Below are 21,095 nucleotides of genomic sequence, written 5' to 3'. Positions count from 1 at the left end.
AGTGATGGGGGCGTATGTTTTGTTGCCTGGCAAGCTATCTTTTCAGTTGAGATTCTTTATGTAACCCATGATATATGACAGGAAGCTATTATTATTATTGTCTTACCTATAGGTTGGTGGAGGTGTTTCAGTTAAACAGCCTAGCAATGGACAAATGGTTGAAGGTATCATCAATAAGATTACTGATTCAAGCATGTATACTGTTGGTAGGTGATTTTTATATGCCCACATTTTCATGTGGACGTATATTGCCGTTGCCCCTGTCCGTCCGTCCACAATTGTTTGTGGACACTCTACAGGTCATAATTCTTATCTGATTTTGACGAAACTTGAAATATAGATTCATCTCCAAAAGATCTTGGTTGCTTTCGATATTGGCATGTATTGGACCAAAACTTCATGGATTATGGCCCCTGATTGTACGAAAAATCACGTTTTTTAGCTTGTGGACCCTATAGAGGTCACAATTTTTTATCCGATTTTGTTGAAACTTGAAATGTAAGTTTATAACCCAAAGATCTTGGTTCCTTTCAATATTTGCGCATATCGGATTGTAACTTCCTGAATTATGGCCCCTGATTGTACGAAAAATCACATTTTTAGCTTGTGGACCCTATCTATAGAGGTCATAATTTTTATCCGATTTAAAAAAACGTTTTTGTATATCACCGTTACACCCTAAGGATGGTCTTGAGTTCGAATTTCGTAGAAATTGGACCAAAACTGACAGACAGTATGGCCGCCCCTCGTACTCAAATAGCCTAGAAATAAGGTATATGAATGTTGTGGGCCCTCTAGAGGTCACAATTTTCTTCTGATTTTGATGAAACTTGAAATATAAGTTTATAACCCAAAGGTCTTGGTTCCTTTTGATATTCACGCATATCGGATTGTAACCTCCTGAATTATGGCCCCTGATTGTACGAAAAATCATGGTTTTAGCTTGAGGTCCCTCTAGAGGTCACAATTATTATCCAATTTAAAGAAAAACGTTTCAATACATCACCTTTACACCCTAAGGGTGTGTGAGTTCGAATTTCTTGAGAATCGGCCCAAAACTGACAGACAAAATGTCCGTCTCTCGTTCTCAAATAGCGAAAAAATATTGGAATATCAAGGTTGTGGACCCTCTAGAGGTCACAATTTTCTTCTGATTGTGATGAAACTTGAAATGTAAGTTTATTACCCAAAGATCTTGGTACCTTTCGAAAATCGCGCATATCGGATCGTAACTGCCTGAATTATGGCCCCTGATTGTACGAAAAATCACGTTTTTAGCTTGTGGACCCTATAGAGGTCATAATTTTTATTCGATTAAAAAAAATGTTTTAGTATACCGGTATCACCGTCACACCCTAAGGATGGTTGAGTTCGAATTTTGTGAAAATCGGCCCAAAACTGACAGACAAAATGGACGTCCCTCGTTCTCAAATAGCGTAAAAATATGGTATATCAAGGTTTTTTAATTATGGGTGTAATCGCGTGAATGAAAAACAGTTTACTATAATTAGTGCCAGATTTCTGGCCCTTGATCACTTTGGAAAATCTTTTGACGCTCTAAGGGTCAATGTTAATATCCGATTGACTTTTAATTTATACACAGTGTTTAAGGTCATGAGACAAAGAATCCTATTGATTTTCAACGATTTCCGATAATTACTGCAAGATTTATGGCCCTTGATCACTTTGAAAAATCTTGTGGACGCTCTAGAGGCTAAAGTTAATATCCGATTGACTTTAAATTTATACACAGTGTTTAAGGTCATGAGACGAAGAAGCCTATTGATTTTGAGCAATTTCCGATAATTACTACCAGAATTATGGCCCTTGATCACTTAAAAAAAATCTTGTGGACGCTCTAGAGGTCAAAGTTAATATCCGATTGACTTTAAATTTATACACAGTGTTTAAGGTCATGAGACGAAGAAGTCTATTGATTTTCAGCTTTTAAGATTGATACACAGAGTTTAAGATCTTGAGACGAACAAGTATATTGATTTTCAATGAATTTTTATGACTTGAACAGCTAAAAATCAATGATACTAAAAGTTTCGTATACTAAACGTTAGCATGGGGCAGAATTTTATAAAAAACATACAAATTCTAATGGTTTTCTGATAATTTCTTCATGAGTTGTTACTCATAATCAGATTTTCGTGTATTATAAATGTTTCATTACCGAAAAAAGTAAAAGTATGCGACAACACTTGTTGACTGCCCGGATGATTTAGCTGCTGTGGGCGTATGTATCGTTGCCTCGCAACCTATCTTTCTTAAAGAAGCCCTCAATAACCTCTTTAGATCCGAGCAACTTCAAGTCATGTGGTACGTTTTCAAACAACTTCCAATCATCGGTATCACTCTATGTTTGGCCTTGTGTCCTGTTTGCATTATACAGAAGTGCCTGGATAACACGTGACTATGTGCTGCGGGTGCGCAGTGGCATTTCCGTATTACTTTCAGTTTGTTTTGTTTTAGTCTGGTGACAATGGAACTTAGCCGTTTATGGCTCTGTGTTGATTACGATTTATCGTTTTTTATACGCCCACATTTTCATGTGGACGTGTATTGTCGTCGCCCCTGTCCAACCGTCTGTGCACAATTTGTTTTTATCCGTTTTTGACAAAATATAGGCCTATCTCCCAAAGATCTTGGTTCCTTTCGATATTGGCATGTATCGGACCATGGATTATGGCTTGTGGACACTCTAAAGGTCACAATTTTTATACGCCCATATTTTCATATGGACGTATTATGCCGTCGCCCCTGTCCGTCCGTCCACAATTTGTTTGTGGACACTCACAATTCTTATCCGATTTTGACGAAACTTGAAATATAGTTTTATCTCCAAAAGATCTCAGCTGCTTTCGATATTGGCATGTATCTGATCGAAACTTCATGGATTATGGCCCCAGTTTGTACGAAAAATCATGTTTTTAGCTTGTGGACCCTATAGAGGTCACAATTTTTATCCGATTTTGTTGAAACTTGAAATATAAGTTTATAACCCAAAGATCTCGGTTCCGTTCGATATTCGCGCATATAGGACCATAACTTCCTGAATTATGGCCCCTGATTGTACGAAAAATTGCGTTTTTAGCTTGTGGACCCTATAGAAGTCATAATTTTTATCCGATTTAAAAACCCGTATTACTATATCACCGTTACACCCTAAGGACGACTGAATTTGAAATTCGTGAAAAGCGGCCCAAAATTGACAGACAAAATGGCCGCTGTTCGTTCTCAAATAGCGTAAGAATATGGTATATCAAGGTTGTGGACCCTATAGAGGTCACAATTTTTATCCGATTTTGTTGAAACTTGAAATGTAAGTTTATAACCCAAAGATCTCGGTTCCTTTCGATATTCGCGCATATCGGACCATAAGTTCCTGAATTATGGCCCCTGATTGTACGAAAAAAAACAACTTTTTAGCTTGTGGACCCTATAGAGGTCATAATTTTTATCCGATTTAAAAAAAACATATTATATCACCGTTACACCCTAAGGATGGCTGAGTTCGAATTTTGTGAAAATCGGCCCAAAATTGACAGACAAAATGGCCGCCATTCGTTCTCAAATAGCGTAAAAATATGGTATATCAAGGTAGTGGATCCTATAGACGTCACAATTTTTATCCAATTTTTTGAAACTTGAAATGTAAGTTTATAACACAAAGATCTCAGTTCCTTTCAATATTCGTGCATATTGAATTGTAATTTCCTGAATTATGGCCCTTGATAGTAGGAAAAATCACTTTCTTGTTAGCTTGTTCTCCATCTCTCGAAACTGTGGGCGTATCCTGCCTGGCAGCTGCTGGTTAATCAATTTTGATGAAACTTGAAATGCATGTTTATAAGCCAAATATCTTGTTTCCTTTCGATATTCGCGCATATCGGATCGTAACTTCCTGAATTATGGCCCCTGATTGTACGTAACATCACGTTTTTAGCTTGTGGTCCTTCTAGAGGTCACAATTTTTATCCGATTTAAAAAAAACATTTTAGTATATCACTGTTACACCCTAATGATGGTTGAGTTCGAATTTTGTGAAAATTAGACTAAAACTGCTGGACAAATGGCCGCCCCCTGTTCGCAAATAGTGTAAAATATGGTATATTAAAGTTGTAGGCCCTCTAGAGGCCACAGTTTTCATCCGATTTTGATGAAACTTGAAATGCATGTTTATAACCCAAAGATCTCGGTTGCTTTCGATATTCGCGCATATTGGATCGTAACTTGCTGAATGATGGTCCCTGATTGGTCAAAAAATCACATTTTTAACTTATGGATTCTCAAGAGGGAACAATTTTTTTTTTTTATTTTAAAAACCGTTCAGATCACTATTCCACCATAATGAAGGTTGAATTGGAATTTTTGGAAAATCGAAATGAAACTGCCGACAAAATGGCCGCTCTTTTTAATATATCACCGTTACACTGCAATGAAGGTTGAATTCGAATATCGCGAAAATCGGACCAAAACTGCCGGACAAAATGGCCGCCGCTTGTACACGAAGAGTGTAAAAATATGGTATATCAAGGTTGTGGACCCTGTAGAGGTCACAATTTTAATCCGATTTTGATGAAACTTGAAATGCATGTTTATAACCCAAAGATCTTGGTTCCTTTCGATATTTGCGCATATCAGATTGTAACTTCCTGGATCATGGTCCCTGATTTTTAAAAAAATCACATTTTTAACTTATGGATTCTCTAGAGGGAACAATTTTTCTTTTTGATTTTAAAAACCGTTCAGATCAGTATTCCACCATAATGAAGGTTGAATTGGAATTTGGGGAAAATCGAAATGAAACTGCCGACAAAAAGGCCGCTCTTTGTATACAAATTGTATATAAATATGTAATTCAAAGGTTATGGACCCTCTAGAGGTCACAATTTTTATCCAATTTTGATGAAACTTAAAGCATATCTTTATATTCCAAAAATCTCAGTTCCTTTTAATATTTGCGCATTTCAGACCATAACTTTCTGGATTATGACCCCTGATTGTACAAAACATCCTTTTTGTTTTTAGCTTGTTCTCTATCATCTCTTGCAAAATGTGGGCATATCCTGCCTGGCAGCCGCTGGTTTATCTTATTCTCTGTCCATCTCTTGTAAAATGTGGGCAAATCTTGTATGGCAACCGCTTGTTTAGTTTTTTTATTTATTTTTTTTCTGTTCATGTACAGTATTTGATGATGGAGATGAAGCAACACTAAGAAGAAGTCAATTGTGTTTGAAGGGAGATAAACATTTTACTGAGAGCGAAGTAAGTACTGTAAACTTAACAATATTTTTGACAGCACAAAGTGTAGAAATCTGAAAATAGTTCAAAAATAAATAATGAAAAATTCCACTTTCATCTGAGCTTCTGAAGGGCGCGATGGATGAGAAAAATTTTATGTATATACAATGGACTCTGTCAAATCCAACATCATACCAATATGTCGGATTATACAGAGTGTCAGAATACCCAGTTTTCTCAAAACCGGAAATATTGTAACTTCGAAAACCGAAAGTATTATTATAATGTAGTTTTGAATCACCAGAATGTTATTCCCTTTGAAAATGATAAACCTTTCTGTACATTCAAAATTTTATTAAATTAATTTTTATTATACGCCCACATTTTCATGTGGACGTATTATGCCGTCGCCCTTGTCCGTCCGTCCACAATTGTTTGTGGACTCTCTACAGGTCACAATTCTTATCCGATTTCGACGAAACTTGAAATATAGGTTTATCCCCAAAAGATCTCGGCTGCTTTCGATATTGGCATGTATCGGATCGAAACTTCATGGATTATGGCCCCTGTTTGTACATAAAATCACGTTTTTAGCTTGTGGACCCTATAGAGGTCACAATTTTTATCCGATTTTGTTGAAACTTGAAATGTAAGTCTATAACCCAAAGATCTCGGTTCCTTTCGATATTCGCACATATCGGACCATAATTTCCAGAATTATGGCCCCTGATTGTACGAAAAATCACGTTTTTAGCTTGTGGACCCTATAGAGGTCATAATTTTTATCAGATTTAAAAAAACTTATTATTATATCACCGTTACACCCTAAGGACAACTGAGTTTGAATTTCATGAAAATCAGCCCAAAATTGACAGACAAAATGGCCGCCGTTCATTCTCAAATAGCTTAAAAATATGGTATATCAAGGTTGTGGGCCCTATAGAGGTCACAATTTTTATCCGATTTTGTTGAAACTTGAAATATAACCCAAAGATCTCAGTTCCTTTCAATATTTGCGCATATCGGACAGTAACTTCCTGAATTATGGCCCCTGATTGTACGAAAAATCATGTTTTTAGCTTGTGGACCCATTAGAGGTCATAATTTTTATCTGATTTAAAAAACCGTATTATTATATCACCGTTCCACCCTAAGGACAGTTGAGTTTGAATTTTGTGAAAATCTCCCCAAAATTGACAGACAAAATGGCCGCCGTTCATTCTCAAATAGCGTAAAAATATGGTATATCAAGGTTGTGGACCCTATAGAGGTCACAATTTTTATCCGATTTTGTTGAAACTTGAAATGTAAGTTTATAACACAAAGATCTCAGTTCCTTTCGATATATGCGCATATCGAATTGTAATTTCCTGAATTATGGCCCTTGATTGTAGGAAAAATCACTTTCTTGTTAGCTTGTTCTCTATCCATCTCTCGAAAATGTGGGCGTATCCTGCCTGGCAGCCGCTGGTTTCATTTAACATGCCTAGGTATTTTGAATAGGTCAAGTCTGCCATTAATTTATCTTTTTCGCCGTCTTCAGTTGATCGCACTCTTGTCTTTGCAATCACGTGTTCATTGATAATGGGCGTACTCGATTGAACGTTCCGGAATTGAATTCTCTCAATCCCAAAAATAGTGACAATCGAGTGAAAATGGGTACTTCGGGCTACAACACATTCATCGACTGGATATCTCATCCAACCATGCAGCCGAAACCTGTTCGTGGTGTTTAATTACGTCACAATTCTACTCACACCACCTGCATTGTCGGGTGTGACAGGACTGAATTCTGCGTCACTCGATTGCAATTCTGTCAATTCAGGACGTTCCGGACTGTGAATCGAGCATCCCCAGGTCGTCGTCACATGGTTCGAAGAGATCCGTAGGATGACCAAACTTATATGTTATTCAGGTTCAATCGGCATGCGCAACGAATGTTTCCAACAGGCCTAGGAATATTTTTACGACTGTGAATTCGGGGGAATTGCTTGTTAATCTTTTGTGGCTTCATGTCCATCGAGTTTTAATCTCACCGATGATTGGTGAGTGTTTGCTTCACATCTACCGATTGAAGGCCGGATTATACGATGTCGATTCAATGGAAATCATATGACGGGACGGCTGGTTGATGTCGCAATCCGGAATATTCAGATTTTTTGGCTGCAGTAATAAGGAAATAAATCGAGACACTGTAACATTGGTACCGTTTAATCTAGCGTAAATAGCATTAATTTCTACTCTGTGTCCAATTATTCATAAATATTGTTGAATTTTGGCGAATAGTGCTCAATTTGTACTAGTGTTTAGTTTCTCGACACATGTTGAATTATAAGCGTCCCGTCTAATTAAAGGGCCGGCGGAAGCAATTCTTGATTGGGGGGGCTTCCATCCTAGGTCCTTAAAGGCGTGGGTCCAGGGGCCGCAATAACCTGGAGAAAAGAATACTTGCGGCCAAATTATTGGGGGAGCTATAGCCCCCCCACTCCGCCGGGCCTGAATTAGCACGACTGTTCAATAATTAGTTGGATCGGTCAATTTCCCGAGCCGTGATTAAAATCAGTCAAGGTGTCCAATTACGCAAGGTGTTAAATTTTGTTGTCAAACATCTAATTTCACGTGCGATGTTCAGATAATACGATGTGTTTATAGTTGTTGGTCATCGTTCAGTTTTGCAGCACAATTATCACCACGGTTTCGGGGCTATTCTTGGTTTGAATATGCACCCAGGTGAAACATATAGATGAGCTAGGATTGGGGGTGTATAGCTATCAACTTTATTGTTTCAAATATGTTTACAATTTATCTCGTTTAGCTGTACTGGAGTCAAGAGTAGACAATTTTGTTCACTCTGCCCGCTTTCTCCACCATATAACACCGTTCGACTTTCAGGGAATGTAGCTCGTCGACGTGTGTTCTGTAAGTATCAGAAATGAATACAGATTCTTGGAATGGATCTTCAACACTTTATTTCAGGAGCAAATAATTAACAGCAACAATTTAACAACTTATAATTTCATATACAGTTCCTCCCAAATTTTTGGGACCGAAATCGCCGTGACGCGGTGAAAAAAAACTCTCGGAATTCTCTTAGATTTCACGGTGAAATTTCGCTTGAACCCGTGGCGATTTTTCTCTAAGATTCTCTAGGAATTCACCGTGTTTCTCTAGGAATTCACCGTGTTTCGATAAGAATACATCGCGAGCCTACCTTAAGCTAGGGTCGAACTAATATTGTCTATAATAAATTAAAGGAGTTGTAATATAGTAAGGGTCCCGGGAAACGTGTACATGTATAATATACAGGCCGGTTTGAATAACAAATGAGTTAGGTAATCTCGGGAAGACATTTACCGGCATTCTGTATCGGTTAGGATTTTTCCCCAACGCACTTTATACATACATAACGCCGGCCAAAATGTATGCAAACTATGAACAACTTACAATTTTTTAAACATATCAATTCATTTTCGTCTATAACTTAGATGTAATCCGTCAATTTGGGGCTGCTATCAAATCCAAACTTTAAATTATATACGATGAGCTTTTACACATTACTTCATTACTCACAGCTTCGGTTAATCTAAATCAATCATTCATACAGCACGTACAGTAAATCACTCCGCGGGTCGCTTAACGGTATGTTACGTGGTCAGAAACGCGCCAATTGATTGGGACTACATGTATATTCTTACGCTGTTTTACTCGGCGAATAATATCCGCTGTGACAATATACATCTACTTTATGTCACCCAATTCATTTCGGTGGGAGCAGATATTGAATAAAGCCATTTCACACACACATACGTGTACATTACTCGCAGCTTCGGTTAATCTAAATCAGTCATTCATACAGCACGTACAGTAAATCAGTCCGCGGGTCGCTTAACGGTATGTTACGTGGTCAGAAACGCGGCAAAAGATTGGGACTAATAGTATATTCTTACGCTGTTTTACTCGGCAAATAATATCTGCTGTGACAATATACATCTACTTTATGTCACCCAATTCATTTCGGTGGGAGCAGATATTGAATAAAGCCATTTCACACACACATACGTGTACATTACATGCGCCTCATATATTTATAAATAAAATAAAACCAAGTACGAACAATCCAAACCATTCTCGTCTTCACCCCGTTATAATTTACTTATTTTGAGTACACTTTCTGAATGATTCCATTCTTTTGTACGTCCAACTTGTCGATTTCCTACTGCATATACATGTACCCTGTTTAGCTGCAATCTATAAGCTTATACATACATGTATGTTTGCGTTTAAAATCTAGATATATCAGAAGCTTTAAAGTTATACTAGATGGTGAATATGCAAGTTTCATGGTTGAACCCACATCGATATTGCATAATATCGGACCCATATTTATCTTTGCTACTCGGACAAACCCAAAGAACCACTCGGACCAATTAAATTACATTATAAGGCTTGATTTATTCATTTTAAAAATATAATACAGACAATATGTTATTTATGATTAAATCACAATACAAAGAGGCGAATAATTTATAGATGAGTATATTCATAGCTTAAGAATGGCCGCTGCCGGTAAGTACATATTAGCAAATATTTATCTTTATTACATCAACAATTTAATTGTTTTTCATTGATGGGCTTCATGATGAAACAATACCACGGGTAAGTACATAATGCTTTATTATTTCAAAGAAAGCAGATGCATATTAAAACAAACACAATTATCAATTATTAAAACAACAATTAAAACAAATAGTGTATCAGTTGTAGCCGCGATTAAGAATTGAAAAGGGATGTTTTCTTAGGGAGCCAGACTTTGTTTTTGTAAAGAGCCTGCTTAACATTAGTATTGTATCTGATGATTACATTGTATTAACCACCTGAATGGGTCAAATTTAAAGAATGAAATGGCTTCCTGTAGATTTGTCGAAAGCCTTTGTCTGTTAGCTTGGTGGTTGAGAAGTATTAGCGTTTGTTCTCAAAATAAGTAAATTATAACGGGGTGAAGGCGAGAATTAACACACGTGTGGCCATTGTATAAATATATGACATGCGCATGTATTGTACACGTCTGTGTATGTGTGAAATGGCTTTATTTAATATCCGCTTCCACCGAAATGAAATGAGCGGCACACAGATGTATATTGTCACAGTGGATATTTGTCGTAAGAATGTCCCTTGGTTGAATGCATTTAAATGTACAGCCCAATCCATGGGCCATGGCCTAAGGCCGAAAATGGAAAGATTGCAAAATCATATTCTAAAAACAGGAAGCAGCTTCGGCTCTCTTATTTTTTGTCTGCGATATCACATATGTGGAAGCAGACGTTAAACACCAGGATACTACTACTACTATGGATACAGAATTTGTAAAATAACAAATACATGGCGCTGTCACTTTTGTGACTTTGGCAGTGTACCCCCTCCCACCCATATTATTTTAATAGGTCATAATACATTATTATCATATACCGGTGACTGTCAAGATTTGCTAAATACTTTTCGCCAAGTAACACAGCGTAAGAATATATAGTCCCCGTGTCGATCCCAACATCTCATGTTTTCGCGCGTTTCTGACCACGTGACTTACGGTTAACCGCATTGCAGAGTGCTTAACATGTATGGCACTGTGAGTTATGCATGGTTGATTTAGATTAACTGAAGCTGCGAGTAATGAAGTAATGTGTAAAATCTCATAGTATATAATTTAAAGTTTGGATTTGATAGCAGCCAATAAGATGAAATACGTTTAAAAAATTGTAAGTTACATGTAGATTGCAGTTACACAGAGTACATGTACACATGTATATGCAGTAGAAAATCGGGAAGTTGAACGTACAAAGAAATGGAATCATTCAAAAGTGTACTCAAAGTAAATTATAACGGGGTGAAGGCGAGAATTAACACACGTGTGGCCATTGTATAAATATATGACATGTAATGTACACGTCTGTGTGTGTGTGAAATGGCTTTATTTAATATCCGCTTCCACCGAAATGAAATGAGCGGCACACAGTAGATGTATATTGTCAAAGTAGATATTTGTCGTAAGAATATCCCTTGGTTGAATGCATGTAAATGTACAGTATTCTATGGATACGGAATTTGTAAAATAACAAATACATGGCGCTGTCACTTTTGTGACTTTCGCAGTGTACCCCCTCCCACCCATATTATTTTAATACGTCATAATACATTATTATCATATACCTGTGACAGTCAAGATTTGCTAAATACTTTTCGCCAAGTAACACAGCGTAAGAATATATAGTCCCTGTGTCGAACCCAACATCTCATGTTTTCGCGCGTTTCTGACCACGTGACGTACGATTAACCGCATTGCGGAGTGATTTACATGTATGGCACTGTGATTTATGAATTGGTTGATTTGGATTAACTGAAGCTGCGAGTAATGAAGTTATGTGTAAAATCTCATCGAATATAATTTAAAGTTTGGATTTGATAGCAGCCAATAAGATGAAATGATACGTTTAAAAAATTGTAAGTTATTCATTGTTTGCATACACGTACATTGTGGCACCACGTTATACCTGTACAGTGTGTTAGAAATAAAACATACGACCGTAGCTGCCTCGCCAACGGCAACGGTTAACATATCTTGTATTCAACTTAAAATAAATTACATTTTTCGTCAACATGCTTACACCGGGATGATATCGGCACTCAAGCGATTCACCGCGAAACACCATAATTCACCGCGAAACACCCTATTTCGCGGTGATTTGGCTAGCTGCCGTTTCGCTAGCGATTCTCCAAGATTCCACCGTGAAATAGAGTGTTTTTCCGCGGTGTTCGGCGATTATTGTCCCAAACTCCAGCACTGTAGTGTATATCGGACCTCCAACTAGTATGCTCTCCAACTAATGTCATCATCTAACATACATTTGTCTATTTATACAAATCAGTTACTTAGAAAGTGTTGACATAAACATATAATTATTGAAGGATTAAGATTTAAGGCATTTAAAACAATAGTTAGATGAAACTTAACAGATCAACCACTTTAGTTGCCAGCCTGTCATAATTTTACTGACAGGTTAATTGCTGCCTGCCTCTAATGACTAACCAAGCATTAATGAAAATTAAAATATAGAAGTACAAATTGAGCACTATTTGCCGAAATTCAACAATATTTATGAATAATTGGACACAGAGTAGAAATTAATGCTATTTACGCTAGATTAAACGGTACCAATGTTACAGTGGGACATGAAAATGGTGATCAGAGGTCGGATGTGACAGAGTGCACTGTATAGCCAAGGGCTCAAGGATTTATGATTGCATGTTTCTAGCTCGGTTGGCGACAAAGACTGTAACCGCAAACTTAATTCCTATAATGTAAGAAAACAAACTTATCCCACAGATTAAGTAATTTCAAGCTTTATTGATGAGAACTGAAATGGTAGTAGTAATTGTACGGTTCACATGTGACATAAACAGTTTAAAAATACAAGAAGGGTTGCAGGCAGGTTTAAATCTCAAATGAATAGATGTACATCTAAGTAAACAATTTAAATATTTGAACACTATTTACGATAGTTCATTGAGGATGTAAAAACAATGAAGAAATGAATGTTTTTGTCCCCCTCCTTACGAAGAAAGAAAGGAACTATTAAAATGGGTTAGTCCATCTGCCTTCTGTTATGCTTTTTGGGACACAATAACTCTCCTAACTGAGCTAGAATGTTCAAATTTGGTGCTTTGGGGCGCGCTAACTTTGGTTATAATTTAAAAAAATAAACGAAACTTACATTGGTTATGGTGAAGTTAAGATGAAGTCACTTTGTGCGCACCCATGCGTTCTTCAGTCTTTCAAGAAAGATTTTGCACCTCTTAATTGAATAACTAAAGTATAGATGCACATAATTGGTTATAACCGACAGCAAGTTCCATCATTAGTGATCTGTATTTAACAGATGTTGTTCAAATTTGGTGGGAAGCATTGGGGTCATAAGAGGATGAACACTATTGATCTTGAGCAGCGTTATCCCACTTTTCAGATTTAGGCTAGAGTTCTTGAAGGATTTTTTTCAAATTTGGTGCACAGCATTTGCATCTTGGAAGCTATCAGTTCGTCCATCTGTCCACCACTTGGAAATGTGGCTGATCTGTGTTCTCTTGTGATACTACGAAAAAATAAATATTCGACAAAGCTTGTTAACTTCTCAGAAAACTTAGCTGCTGTGGGCATATGTTTTGCTGTCTGACAAACTATCTCTGTTACAGACATTAGACAACTTACCACTGTCTCATCCAGAACATTTTGGAACTCCAGTTCTACAGAAGAAAAAGAAAAAACATTCTTGTTCAGGGTATGTACTTCGTCCCCCATGCAGGGGGCTGTTAACACTGTACATCTGGTACATATTGTGTACTTTCAAAATATCGTTTGATAATGGTTAAAAACCGTTTGGAAACTCCCAAAATAGTGTAGTTTGGAATATATACTCATAAAAAAAAGTAGGGGATATTGAAATGCGAATAGCTATGCAGGTTGTGATATGATAAATAGTCATGGACACTAGACATACTTTGAGAGTATGTTCACAGATGAAGAACTTATCGCCCTAACAGAACCGCTGAGCTGCACGTGCGACACGCAATAGCGCCATACACTTGGGAGGGTTTCATTGTCAAATTTGACACTTCAAGGAAGGGTTGATGAAAACTGCCGCGTGCTGGTTTATCCTATCCATATTTGCTTTCCTATCGGTTCTTGCGTAAGATTTACTGTTTAGCGTATCTACGTGGGAGATGTTCATTGTCAAATTTGACACTTCAAGGAAGGGTTGATGAAAACTGCCACGTGTTGGTTTATCCTATCCATATAAGCTTTTCTATCGGTTCTTGCATAAGATTTACTGTTTAGTGTATCTTTGCTTTAGTGTGGTACGTTTAATTTGCAATGAGATGTCTTCAACATGACGAACGTCTACGTGCTATTGGCATGCTTCAAATGGGTTCAACACAGCAAGCAGTAGCCAACATGCTTAATGTGTCACTACACAAGCAATGGATCGAAACATTCGTATAATCGAGAACAAACGGCCAATCAGCTTTCTGTAAACTTGTACCAAGTTACAGGAATTCGAGTTACACCCCAAACGATTAGAAATCGGCTACATGCAGGCGTGTTGTGCCTCATGTGGATGTATTTTGTCGTCGCCCCTGTCCGTCCACAATTGTTTGTGAACTCTAGAGGTCCCAATTCTTATCCGATTTCAACGAAACTGTATCTCGGTTCCTTTTGATATTGGCATGTATCGGACTGTAACTTCATGGATTATGGCCCTTGATTGTACGAAAAATCACATTTTTAGCTTGTGAAAACAGGGCTGCCGACAACCAGTATCGCAGCGCAATTTGCGATACATATTTTGTCCGTTGCTAACCAAAAATTAAAATCTAATGTTTTTGATTCGCAGTTACTGCGAATCATCAATATGCCTGTCATTTTGGATATTGACACAAGAATAATCCACATTTTGAAGACTAGAAGGCTTACTCAACACTTTCAACGTGTATAAAATGTTGAATAAAATTTTATAAACAAAACTGAATTCTCCGCGTGACATTTTCTTCTTGAACTACCCAAACACGGAACATATCTCTATGAATAGGGACTATTAAACCGGAAATAGGGAATCAAGTAGTACCACTCACATTGCGAGAAATCAAGTAATTATATCATATTCATTTTGAAAGAAATAAATCCAGTGTATCCCCCACGCATTGTAAATAAAATATAAAAAAATAAATACATGTTAACGTATTGTAAAATGATAAATCAAAGTAAAAAATTCCCGTAAAATATTATTGTTTATATCACGTGTGTCTAGTTAATCGAGGTGCGCCCGATTGAACAAAAATAGTAATACTACTAATAGTAATACACAATAAAAAGAAGACAAATTGTTTTCTAACGAAGATTTCTAACGTGACAAAAAATAACAATTAAAATGAATGGGGCTTCGGAAGTCACTGTCAAGAATTGGCTTCAGACATAAGACCTAACTAAATGTCTACATCACATTCACAAACTGTCACAAGTACTTGTGGCAGTGCTAAAAAATCTAAGAATTTAAAGAATAGTCAGAATGGAATCTAATCATATTTGTTATGAATTAAAGTAATATCTTGTTATTTAGGTGTTTTACGTTGAAACTGAAAAACTGCTAATCAATTTTTAAATTTGCTAATCAAATTTGGCAAAATTGGACTTTTTAATCAACTGTGAAAAATTACCGACAGCCCTGTGTGAAAACTGTAGAGGTCACAATTTTTATCCGATTTGGTTTAAAATTGCAATATATGTTTATAACCCAAAGATCTCAGTTCCTTTCGATATTGGCGCATATCGGACCATAACTTCCTGAATTATGGCCCCTGATTGTACGAAAAATCACGTTTTTAGCTTGTGGACCCTATTGAGGTCATAATTTTTATCCGATTTAAAAAAACGTTTTAGTATATCACTGTTATCACCGGCCATCGTTCGCAAATAGCGTAAAAATATGGTATATCAAGGTTGTGGACCCTATAGAGGTCACAATTTTTATACGCCCACATTTTGGACATATATTGTCGTCACCCCTGTCCGTCCGGACGTCCATCCACAATTGTTTGTGGACTCTCTACAGGTCACAATTTTTATCCGATTTTGACGAAACTTGAAATATAGATTTATCCCCAAAAGATCTTGGCTCCTCCTTCGATATTGGCATGTATCCGATTGAATCTTCATGGATTATGGCCCCTGATTGTACGAAAAATCACGTTTTTAGCTTGTGGACCCTATAGAGGTCACAATTTTGAACCGATTTTGATGAAACTTGACATGCATGTTTATAACCCAAAGATCTTGGTTCCTTTCAAGATTTGCGCCCATCGGAACGTAATTTTCTGAATTATGGCCCCTGATTACGAAAAATCGCCTTTTTATACGCCCACATGGAGTTATGGCCCTTGTTTCACTTTGTTGAATCTTGTGAACGCTCTAATGACAACAGTTATCATCCGATCTGTTTGAAATTGATATGCATCATTTAAATTAGTGTAATGAATAAGCCTATTGAATTTCAGCAATTTCCGTTAATTTCTTCTGGAGTTATGGCCCTTGTTTCACTTTGTTGCACCTTGTGAACGCTCTAACGACAAAAGTTATTATCTGATCTGTATGAAATTTATATGTATCATTCAAATGAGTAAAACAAACAAGCCTATTGAGTTTCAGCAAATTTCCGTTAATTACATCTAGAGTTATGGCCCTTGATTTACTTTATTGAACTTTGTGAACGTTCGAACGACAAAAGTTATCATCCGATCTGTATATTATTTGAATTAGTAAAAGGAAAAAGCCTGTCGAATTTGAACGATTTCTGTAGATTACTTCCAGAGTTACAGCCCCTGTTTTAGTTTTTAGAACCTTGTGTACCCTAAAACGACGAAAATTATAATGTCATCTGTATGAAATTGTCTATTAAATTCCCCTAATTACCTACAAAAGAATAAATATGCGACAACCCTTGTTGACTGCTCGGACGATTTAGCGGCTGTGGGCGTATGTTTTGTTGCCTGGCAACCTATCTTTTAGCTTGTGGTTCCTCAAAAGGTCACACGATTATTATCTGATTTAAATAAATGTGTGATTATATCACTGTTACACCGTAATAAAGGTTGAGTTCAAATTTCCTGAAAATCAAACCAAAACTGCCGGACAAAATGGTCGCCAATTGTACACGAATGGTGTAAAAATATGGTATATCAAGGTTGTGGACCCTGTAGAGGTCACAATTTTAATCCTATTTTTATGAAACTTGAAATGTAAGTTTATAACCCAAAGATCTCGGTTCCTTTCGATATTCGTGCTTAACGGACCATAACTTCCTGAATTATGGCCCCTGATTGTACGAAAAATCACGTTTTTATACGACCCTACATTTTCATGTGGACGTACATATATTGTCGTCGCCCCTGTCCGTCCACAATTTGTTTGTGGACTCTCTACAGGTCACAATTCTTGTCCTATTTTAACAAACTTGAAATATAGGTTTATCCCGAAAAGATCTCGGCTTCTTTCGATATTGGCATGTATCGGATCGAAACTTCATGGATTATGGCCACTGTTTGTACAAAAAAATCACGTTTTTAGCTTGTGGACCCTATAGAGGTCGCAATTTTTATAAACCCACATTTTCATGTGGACGTATTATGCCGTCGCCCCTGATTGTACGAAAAATCGCGTTTTTAGCTTGTGGACCCTATAGAAGTCATAATTTTTATCCGATTTAAAAACCCGTATTGCTATATCACCGTTACACCCTAAGGACGACTGAGTTCGAATTTCGTGAAAATCGGCCCAAAATTGACAGACAAAATGGCCGCCGTTCGTTCTCAAATAGCGTAAAAATATGGTATATCAAGGTTGTGGACCCTATAGAGGTCACAATTTTTATCTGATTTTGTTGAAACTTGAAATGTAAGTTTATAACCCAAAGATTTCGGTTCCTTTTGATATTCGCGCATATCGGACCATAACTTCTTGAATTATGGCCCCTGATTGTACGAAAAATCGCGTTTTTAGCTTGTGGACCCTATAGAAGTCATAATTTTTATCCGATTTAAAAAAACGTATTATTATATCACCGTTACACCCTAAGGGCGACTGAGTTCGAATTTCGTGAAAATCGGCCTAAAATTGACAGACAAAATAGCGTAAAAATATGGTATATCAAGGTTGTGGACCCTATAAAGGTCACAATTTTTATCCGATTTTGTTGAAACTTGAAATGTAAGTTTATAACACAAAGATCTCAGTTCCTTTCGATAATCGCGCATATTGAATTGTAATTTCCTGAATTATGGCCCTTGATAGTAGGAAAAATCACTTTCTTGTTAGCTTGTTCTCTATCCATCTCTCGAAAATGTGGGCGTATCCTGTCTGGCAGCCGCTGGTTCAACTTAACGTCATACGATGGCTATTTAATATTTTGTAATAATTTTAAAATATTTTGGAAGCCGATATCCTGTTCTTTTGCTTGGTATAATTTTTATATATGTGTTCATTTTATTAATTTCATAAACGTAAGTTGAAAAACGTCAATTTCCCGTGTTTTGACGTTACGCTGAAAATTTTTGTCACGTTTTGAAATGAGGGTACCCCACTTCAAGGGCTCGGCGGCGGTTCCTATTTTTAATATTATTTTTTATACGCCCATATTGAAATGTGGTCGTATATTGTCGTCGCCCCCGTCCGTCTGTCTGTCCGTCCGTCCGTTGGTCCGGCGTCCACAAGCTAAAGTTAATATCCGATTGACTTTAAATTTACATACAGTTTTTAAGGCCATGAGACGAAGAAGCCTTTTGATTTTCAGCGATTTCCGATAATTACTGCCAGAGTTATGGCCCTTGATCACTTCAAAAAATCTTGTGGACGCTCTAGAGGCCAAAGTTAATATCCGATTGACTTTAAATTTATACACAGTAATTAAGGTCATCAGACGAAGAAGCCTGTTGATTTTCAACGATTTCCGATAATTACTGCAAGATTTATGGCCCTTGATCACTTTGAAAAATCTTGTGGACGCTCTAGAGGCTAAAGTTAATATCCGATTGACTTTAAATTTATACACAGTGTTTAAGGTCATGAGACGAAGAAGCCTATTCATTTTCAGAGATTTCCGATAATTACTGCCAGAGTTATGGCCCTTGATCACTTAAAAAAATCTTGTGGACGCTCTAGAGGCCATAGTTAATATCCGATTGACTTTAAATTTATACACAGTGCTTAAGGTCATGAGACAAAGAATCCTATTGATTTTCAGCAATTTACGATAATTACTGCCAGAGTTATGGCCCTTGATCACTTTGAAAAATCTTGTGGAAGCTCTAGAGTCTAAAGTTAATATCCGATTGACTTTAAATTTATACACAGTGTTTAAGGTCATGAGACGAAGAAGCTATTCATTTTCAGTGATTTTCGATAATTAGTGCCAGAGTTATGGCCCTTGATCACTTCAAAAAACCATGTGGATGCTCTAAAGGCTAAAGTTAATATCAGATTGACTTTAAATTTATAAACAGTGTTTGAGGTCACGAGGCGAAGAATCCTATTGATTTTGAAAGATTTCTGATAATTACTGCCAAAGTTATGGCCCTTGATCACTTTGAAAAATCTTGTGGACGCTCTAGAGGCCAAAGTTAATATCCAATATTTTTATCACTTGGAACAGCTAAATTCATGATACAGTATTAAAAGTTTTGTATACAAAACGTTAGCTTGGTGCAGAACTTTATAAAAACCAAACAAATTCTAATGGTTTTCTGAGTTGTTGCTCTTAATCAGATTTTAGTGTATTATAAATGTTTCATTACCGAAAAAAGTAAAAATATGCGACAACTCTTGTTGACTGCCCGGACGATTTAGCTGCTGTGGACGTATGTTTCGTTGCCTGGCAACCTATCTTTTGATTTTAATATCATTAGAAAGGTAATTGAACGATCTTTCGATCGGTCGGGGGTGCTTTGTCGGCACTTCGAAATACCATGCCTTTTTTGTAAGTTGAACGCTTCAATTCACGTAATCTTTTTGTGAGGCAATTTGCCAATATAGCACCCCCGATCGATCGAAAGTTTGTTTTATTGTCGTTTCAATGCTATTAAAATTAACAAAATCGGAGCATTTTAGAACCGCCGCCGAGCATTTGAAAATTGTATACAATGGGCAATTTTGTCAAAAATAAATCGCGTAGTTTTGCCTTGTGATGACGGCATTTCTACACGAGAAGAAAAACCCATTCCAAGTTCCTGTGACTCATATTCGCCGTAAATTTAGCGCGAAATGCAACTCGATGTTTATTTATGAAGAAATTGTTATGTTATATGAATAAATGACTTGCCTGAAAATAAATAACAATAGTAATTCCATTTTATTCACGCCTTTCGCAGGGCCTACTGTGTTTACATCACGTGACTCATCTTCGCGCACTTTTATAACCATGTGAAAGGATTTAAAAAAATCGAAGGGAAATTTCATCCCAGCGACCACACGTCTCTACTTTTAACACCAAACATTTTTCAAGAATTGAAAAATTCCGTAACATTGACGAATGTTTCAATGCACTGAAATCATAAATTCACTGTTCACTGAATTATTCAAGCCCTATTTTAAAGCATTTCTGTGCACACGAATGGAAATGAAACCAGAAAATATCCACACGGGTCTCGGTACCGACCGCAGACGTGAGGAAGATAGTATAGTACTTCTGATAATTAGTACGTCGATTTCTACCCACTTAAAAAGGGAACTATACTCAAATAAAGTTGGACTAACAAAAGAATTAACGCTAGCTGAAATAGTTTGAAAAATGGCTCAATTTCTGGATTTGCCGTTGGCGATTTACAACATTTCATTTGAGATGATGGAACCGACATAGATTATGATTTTCAATTAGGTCAGTCATGTCGACAATATTACTAATTACTATCACTCAGTATCGATATGGATACCAAATTTTTGCAAAACGTTTTATTAAATAATTTAGCATTATATAACAGTTGTCATACTAATTATTATAATTTTAATTCTTTGTTTTTTTAGGAAACTATATTTAACACCTCGAGTATCACATATTATTTGTTGGCCAGTTAAACAAGTTGAAAGAACCGACAAACGTAAGGCCTTTAGGCCTTGATTTGATATTTATTTACAATACATTGATTAAAATAGGCTACATACCGATTTGAAGGAATAATAGAAATATTCAAAAGTGAAGTAAAAACATAACAATTCTTTGAGTTAAATTGTAGCTTTTAGGCCTAGGCCTTTATAA

General features: G+C 36.7%; 1 protein-coding gene across 1 annotated transcript in view; it reads left to right on the top strand.

Moving 5' to 3' along the window:
- The window catches only part of LOC126821486 (AT-rich interactive domain-containing protein 4B), a 338,016-nt gene that overhangs the window by 47,042 nt on the left and 269,879 nt on the right, over positions 1 to 21,095 (top strand). The window contains exons 4-6 of the mRNA XM_056101477.1: positions 113 to 206; positions 5,195 to 5,274; positions 13,492 to 13,577. Coding sequence (XP_055957452.1) covers positions 113 to 206; positions 5,195 to 5,274; positions 13,492 to 13,577 — 260 coding nt within the window. The remainder of the gene's footprint in view (positions 1 to 112; positions 207 to 5,194; positions 5,275 to 13,491; positions 13,578 to 21,095) is intronic.

Source organism: Patella vulgata, chromosome 5 (assembly GCF_932274485.2).
Source record: "Patella vulgata chromosome 5, xgPatVulg1.2, whole genome shotgun sequence".
Classification (NCBI taxonomy): domain Eukaryota; kingdom Metazoa; phylum Mollusca; class Gastropoda; family Patellidae; genus Patella; species Patella vulgata.
Note: the sequence above shows the minus strand (reverse complement) of the source record. Positions and strands in the feature narration are given on the sequence as shown.